This window comes from Anneissia japonica, unplaced genomic scaffold (assembly GCF_011630105.1).
Source record: "Anneissia japonica isolate Jap-2015-1 unplaced genomic scaffold, ASM1163010v1 scaffold1946_len758022_cov188, whole genome shotgun sequence".
Classification (NCBI taxonomy): domain Eukaryota; kingdom Metazoa; phylum Echinodermata; class Crinoidea; order Comatulida; family Comatulidae; genus Anneissia; species Anneissia japonica.
Genome location: NW_022694730.1, coordinates 646,367 through 654,271, shown reverse-complemented (window position 1 = coordinate 654,271; position 7,905 = coordinate 646,367). Strand labels below are relative to the sequence as shown.

Genomic DNA, 7,905 nt, shown 5'->3' with positions numbered 1-7,905 from the left:
ACCAGAGCTTTTGGACAACACTAGTCTTCAGGGGTGGCCCGGGGAGCCCTCTGTCGTTGAGAGCTTCCCCTCACCCTGTCGTGGAGAAAAACCATAATTCGTCGGGGAGAAAAAAATGTATGTGTATTTTCTACATCTTAGTAGACGCCAAAATCAAATAAATAAGCCTTTGAAACCCCCAAATTTTCATATTTTTGGGGGCTTCACCCCCATGGAACACTTTCAAGAGATTTTGGGTGACACTCGACCACGCTCACATTTATTTGTTGGGACCTCAGACCCTCCGTCGGGCAAATCCTGGCACCACCACTGCTAATATTTAATCATTGGCGAGCGAGTGATAGTAGAAAAGGCATGGATAAAATAAACAGTTTTAAAAACTTCTACACTACAAATTTTTTTCAATCACCAGAGCGCTTTCGCCGAACCAACCATCTTCAGATGAAAGCGCTCTGGTGAGTGAAACAATTTGTAGTGTAGACGTTTTTAAAATTATATATTTAATTCAGAAGTCACTACGTATGAATCTTCATAATTATATCAAGACAAGAATGGTTTTAACAATATTGGCTAGGTAAAATAGGGCTAGAGATAAGTGGCAGTGAGATTGCATGAACAGCATTAACAAAGAGTGAACAAGAAAACCAAAACTAAACTTTAGAGGAACGCCTCAATGAATAAATCAAATTTATAGATTAAATTTGGAATGCCATTGGATTAATTTAGTGCACCGGGAGAAAGTTCCTAATATTGAGTCAAACGTGTGATGTGGTTCCCAGCGATTTTCTTTTGTCATTTTTAGTATGTCGACTTGTCAAGATAATCTATCTTGCCATGTAGACATGATATGTATATTATGTCAACTTGACAACATAATTAACTTGACAAGTCGTCAAGTCGAATGGCACTTAGGTGCTTCCATAGGAAATTCATAAACTAATGATAATCTACAATTTTACATACATGCCAGCTCCAAACATTTGCCGAAAGGGGGTCTGAATCAAGGGGCCAACAAGAGCCTCGGTCAAGGCCATGGCATAAAAATCCCTGATAGGGTTCGCAGGGAGAGTTTTTTTTTTTTAGGGGGATACGATGCTTGAGCTTTTATTTTTTTTCTAATTTTAACTGATAGCTATGCCTTCAAATGCTGTGTTTTTCCCACAGAATTGTTGTTTTCCATTATTTTGCCTTTTAAAATGTATAAATACAGCTCCTTCATGACCCACACATCATTTTTCAAAAACAAAGTATGCTGCACTTATGTACGACGGTGACGGCAGGATTCAGCAAACTGGGTTTGGCAAACTGGATTTCGAATAACTGGTCGGATACTCTAAGATCCCTGACAGGGGCTTCAAATCAACGTAAGCCTCACCATGTTTGAAGCAAATTTTAAGAATAGGCACCTCTATGGCGCTCACAGTCTGTAAAAATGCTTTTTCAAAGCAGTGTTCACAGATGATTGGCTTCTTCCCCGACGGTGGGTCCATGGTATCCGGACGGGATATCCCCTGCACTGGCGCCACCATTGCTGGACCTCTCAATAGGAAAGGAAACGTCCTCGGTTGGTCTTCTCCAATTTCTACCACCTACAACAAATCTACCTTCCATCCACGTTACAGAAACAATTGAACTTTCAGTAATGTGTATAAACAGTATGGTGTTATAGCACAGAACATTGTAATTTTTTTTTTTTTTTTTTTTTTTTTTAGGTAACCTTGTTTTTTGACAAGAAGATATTCCAAGGAAATCGTGTCATAAAGTTTGTGAACAACAAAATGGACGCATTTTGTTCGCCGAACATTGAACCTTTTCTGGAAGTCGATAAAATAGGAATGTTATGTATGTGAGAATATTCATTTTCAAAATTTGGGCGGATTAATGGTAGATTTATGTGGTTGTTAATGTTTTGATTGTTTGATTGGTAAATTGACTCGTTAATTACATGGGCGTATACAGAAATCTTGTGCCGGGGTGGGTAAGGGGTGGCACAATAGGCAGTCGACAATGAGGTTGGGCAAATTTTAAGAATAGGCTCCTAGATACTCGGAAATGGCACTCTCAGACAGTAAACATGTTGGGTTTTTTTTTTTCAAAGCAGTGCTCTTCCCGACGGGAGTTTGCTCCCTCTCTCCCTCTCTCCTAGACACCTCTCCCATCATCAGGGTCGTCATAGGTCTAATCGAGGACCCATCTGTAGTCTATTCTATGCAAGGAGGCGCAAGGCTCTAAACTTAGAACTCAACGTCCGAGGAGAGGATTTTTGAGAGGTGTACTCTGGGACCAGGTCAACCACTTGGTTCACATGTATTATTAAATGTGTAATAAGAGAACATATATAGGGAAAAAAGTACCAAATTTTGAACTGACATTTTTAAGCATAGATAGCTTTTCTAGCTTTGTCTACTACTACCACCATACCCTAATAAATTAATGGCTGAAAAGAACATGTTTTGTGGCCCCGTCTTTTGTTCCTTTTTGACATCCTGACTTGTGAAATTGTCGAGGGCATAGCTTTGTGTTCGTTGTCAATCAAAAGAAAAATCAAAATTCGTGGTAAAATAATCGAGTTCCCCACTCGCCCACTATTTAAATCTTTCCTCCCTTTTCCTCTTCTCGCTACTTTTTTTCTACTTTATTTTTCGGCGGGACTGTACGGCCAGCTGGATCTGCCACTAAATTGGTTAGGCCTAAATTAAAAAGTGATTGATTATTTACGTCTGATTGATTGATTGATTGATTGATTGAGTTTTCAACTCTCAATAAACTTGGCAAAAGAGCTTCAATTCGTCTCAACACACCACTAGGTCAGAGCTCTGCTCCCGACCATAGATTCATTGATAAGAGATAAATTTTCATTGTATTTAACTCGTAATGACAATACCTTTATCATGGCATATTGTTGCTATTGTCATTACAAAACTGTTATTTTTATTTTTTTTTTTTTGCTGTAGTTACTGTTATACACTTAATCAATTGATTTATTTCTAAAAAGCATAGTTACAATGTAAAGTCGCATTTAATTTACAGTACTTTTTTTTTTTATTTTTTTTTTTTAGTTTATTTTTTTTATTCGGACTTCAAAATGAACAGTTAAAAATAAATTCAAAACATAAGCACAAACAGCTAAGCTAATTCAAAAAACACAATACAACAAAATACGAAAAAATATAAATTTGCAACAGATTTAACTAACAGGTACACAGGTATGCACTGAGATATATGCAAAGTTATCCCTCATGAGAGTTAATGATTTTATTCCACTATTACCAGATTGGTATTCATGTTTATGTTTTAATTTACAGTACTTAATGTTGTTTTTTTGTTTTTGTTTTTTTTTCTTTTGTTTTTGTTTTTTAGTTTATTTTTTTTTACTCGCACTTCAAAATGAACAGTTAAAAATAAATTCAAAACATAAGCACAAACAGCTAAGCTAACAAAATACGAAAAAATATAAATTTGCAACAGATTTAACTAACAGGTACACAGGTATGCACTGAGATATATGCAAAGTTATCCCTCATGAGAGTTGATTTTATTCCAGCTATCTATTACCAGATTGGTATTCATGTTGAAACGAGATATCAACATTCTAAAGTTTCCCCCCACCCCACAATTGAATACGATCTAAAGAGACCCATTTTAGTTACAGTATATGTTTGGTGCAATTAAAAGCCTTGTTAATTATACTAATACAACGTTTAGTTTGATGTCCATACAACCAGCAATATTATTAATAGGGAGTAAGAAATGCGTTTGCCTAATGATTTGCCATACCCTTGGCATAGCAAATCTCCATGCTTTTCAATTTTATCATCAAACTGTAGTAAAATTTGAAATCCATGAAAGCTGGTACAGTAATTATGAAATAGTTCATTAGGATTTTCAGAGTTAGCTAAAATTTGCCAGAAATATTATTAGTGACTTTCGATTATAATCATGAATACACATGGTGCCATTAAAATCAGCGTGTGTCTAAGGTGAAGATTATAAATCTATAAAAATGTACCGTAGTTTTTAATTATGCAAAAGATGCAAAGATGCAAAAGACTATTTAATAACGAATACTGCTTGTAATAACATCGTAATAAATGATTTTAGGGGATAGGCCAAGACCTGACCAGCAACATCTCAAACAAAACGTTTTCACGTTCAAAGACGATCATGTTGGCATATTGAAGCTCTTTCCTGGAATCACTGTGGAAACAGTGAGTATAATTGCAGATGTTATCATTTTTACTTTTACAGTATTTCTTAACTTATATTTTTATTGTTTATCATTCAAAATATGTAAATGAGGCAATACACTACTACAGTATGTATCGTACTTATTTTATTTGTATTTCCTGTTACTGGCTAATACGGCTCCAACTTTTATAATCTACAATGTTATTTAATTTCCGCGACATCCCCAAAGCTGAATTCACATCGGGTTCGAACCGAAATTCCGACCGCGTTTTCGATTCGCTGAACATCACCGTCTCTATTTACACACTGATCTGATTTTCTGATCGGTTCGGTAGGCATTCTGTTTCGAAACTTTGAATTCAATGTGAATGAGGCTTAAGCCCGACATATTTCGAAAATTTTCGTTCTTTTTCGTTGATTTTGTTAATTTAGGTGCGAAATTTCATACAACCGAAGAATCAAAAGAACACCTACATGAAAGGCGTAGTCCTAGAGACCTATGGAGCAGGAAATGCTCCTACTAATACAGATGAGCCTAGCATTTTAAATGAATTGAAAAAAGCAATTGTTGGCGGCGTGCTGATTCTAAACTGTACGCAGTGTGTAAAAGGAGTTGTTTCAAGTGACTATGGAACTGGAAAAGTAAGTTATCATCAGGCCTAATTTCTAATTACTATGTTTATGTCCATAAGATTGTAGTTGCCATTTAAAGGTGTTTATTATCACAAAAATGTTGAGGGAAAAAGTAGAGTTAAGGCATCCTAGTAAAAGTCGTGATTGTTAAATTTCGACCAAAGACCACAATATGAAGACAAATTACATTTTTAACGCACAGAAACCAGATTCTAGAACCAGAGGTCGAAAGAAGTGCATTCCCGGAGAGACTGCAACACGAAAGCTCATAACTCAGGTGTAAATATAGGAAGTGCAAGACCGTGAAAGGTGGCGGAAGTGGTTGCTATGAATCTGCTAAAGGCAGATCACTAATTGAATTGATTCAATTATCGTTTTTTTTTTTTTTTTTAAATTTACGTTACGTAATTGTACTTTTTTCACCTAGGTTTTGCTAGATGCCGGTGTAATTCCAGGGAGAGATATTACATCTGAGGCTGCACTGGCAAAACTTCTCTACGTCCTTAGCAAATGGGATCAGAACGAAGAACAGCGAGAAATGCTGAACAGTAATTTTCGCAATGAGATTACTCATAATTGAGTAACTTATTTTTATAATTTTGTAATAAACTGTTTTAGAATCCATTAATTTTATTCTAATCATATAGTTATCTTTTTTGAATACTAAAACGAATTTTCAAAATAATTTGTACTATTTCGTATATACAGTAATATAATTTCTTGAGTTATCGATTGAAGTTTTATTTTTCTGTTTTATTAAGAAATATTTATCCTTTAAGACTAGGGCCTATATTAAAAATACAACATATTGTTGTATTACAGTAAATGAATACTACTATACTTAAAAAAAATAATATTTTAATTCTGGTCTTTGTGTCTAGTTTTGATTATTTGAACTAGGCCTAATGTTTTTTTTTTAAATACAAAACAAATTTTCAAAATAATTTCTACTATCTTAAATATACTATAATTGCTTTAGTTTCGATTAAAGTTTTCTATTTTATTTTGAAATATTTAGCATTTAGGATTATATTAAAAATACAACATACTGTTGTATTAATAAATAATACTAAACTAAAATAATAACATTTTAGTTTAAATTACATTAAGCTTAGTACCATTTTTTTTAAAGTATATGAATTAGACATTTAGGGGAGAGTGGGACTAGTTGCATCACTTTTTAGTTTTTTTCCCACAAGTTACAAGAGATTACATGAATTAAATAAAGTAATATTGATTAATGTTCATTGACATGTCAGTGTGTAATTCATATAATATTATAGGTAAATGCCTACCAATAAAGGTGTGGCAATCAATTTAAAAATGATGGTCCACCGATTTAACTTACCCCAGTGATGGGGCAAGTTGAATCATGTAAGGGGAACATAAAATACAAGCAGTTCCGTGTAATTAAATGAAAACTTTAATTCTAATACTAATGGAAAAACAATCATACATGAATATTACCATTCCCAACTTCTAATACAAAATTCTTGATGCTTTCATAAAACCCATGTTGAAAACCCACTTTTGCTACGCAACTTGCTTATTATTACGTTGTTTGATTTTATTCTATATTATACTATATTATATTACATTATATTAATAGGCATTATAAATTAAACTTCTATTTTGAATTGTCTTTATGTAAGTCAATTTAATATTTTTAAGACTTGTTATGAGGATTGTATATCATTATTATTATTATTATTATTATTATTATTATTATTATGTTGTAATGATGTTATTTATACTGTTCTTTAATTTCATTAAAGAGGGCCCCTGAATATCAGTTAACCTACTGGGCTAAACTGGAAGGGTTACCCTCTTTAAAGATGGTTGAAATTAATAATTAAAATAAACATACAGCAGTACAGTAATGGCATATTCAAATTATATATGAGAAAATAAAACCCTATCAGAAGTACAATATATATACACTACTTTTGTTTTTGAATGTTCTTTAGGTTTGTAGCTATAATCAGTAAACAAAAATTCATTGCAGCAAGGAGGCATATATATTAAATATAACTTAATACTAAATAAATGCAATTTGAATATATGTTTGAGGGTCAGTCAGCAGCTATGCAAACTACACTATGATGGGGGGGGGAGTTGCACCACGTGATGCAAGTTGCCCCCATCGTCACACAAGTCTTTCTTTTGGGTATCTCTGAAAATGTTAAGCTTAGACCTAGGAAATGCTTCATCCACAGTTTACCTAAATAAAACGACTCAACATTTACAAAAATGGCCTTCGTTTAATGGGTATCATCTAGCTTCAAAATCAAAATGTTTAACCTGGCAAAAATTTACTTGCGTGCTTAAAATATGCCTCTTTGTTGAGAAAGTATATTAACTCGGTCTAATCACAGAATCCATAGAGATACAATAAGAATACTAGAGCCGGCGTTGCAAGCGATAAAAATTTAAATGCAGGCCTACTCACGCTAAATATACACCCCCATAAAGGTTGAAAAAAATCTATAATTATACAGTATTGCCGCCCAAGCATAAGATGATTTTTGGGAATGGGGGTCGGCCGGGATTTGTTTTTTGTTTTTTGTTTTGTTTTGTTTTGCTGTCTATAGGCCTATACAACAGGCCTTACAAATAATATAGGCATATATTTGTTTTTTTAAATACAATTTAAGGGTATGTGATTGCACCACACTCAGCATACGCCCAAGACTTTATGGCCTATGAATATTTTTGGCTCTGGAGCACTGTCTTTTATTGAACGGTTTGTAATTTTTTACATATGTCATAAAATATAAACTATCTAAAAGAGTCACATCATTGAACCATTTAAGTACTGTATGAGTGCATATTCATTATAACTGTGAAACAAAAAATACAGGTACTTTGGTTTTTAACAAGCTTTTATTCAACGGCGGCAGAACGTTTTTGAAAGTGGGGGTGGGGGAATTTCATAATTTCGAAAATGCGAGCGAAGCGAGCATCTGGACTATGTTCGAAAGCAGAGATGTGCGTCCTTCTGTTGAATTACCTTGCTTCCACGAGCTCAATGAATTATTTAATATGAGGGTTATCCTTGATATGGGAAAACTTCACTTTTTCCCC

The 7,905-nt window shown here is 33.9% G+C and overlaps 1 protein-coding gene across 1 annotated transcript; it reads left to right on the top strand.

The window, feature by feature from the left end:
- The first annotated feature begins 1,718 nt into the window (after positions 1–1,718).
- On the top strand, positions 1,719–5,702 carry LOC117101194 (60 kDa lysophospholipase-like). Its single transcript, XM_033241094.1, has 4 exons — positions 1,719–1,842; positions 4,102–4,208; positions 4,621–4,830; positions 5,249–5,702. The coding sequence occupies exons 1-4, from the start codon at positions 1,779–1,781 to the stop codon at positions 5,399–5,401; spliced, it is 534 nt and encodes a 177-aa protein (XP_033096985.1). The 5' UTR covers positions 1,719–1,778; the 3' UTR covers positions 5,402–5,702.
- The last annotated feature ends 2,203 nt before the right edge of the window (positions 5,703–7,905 follow it).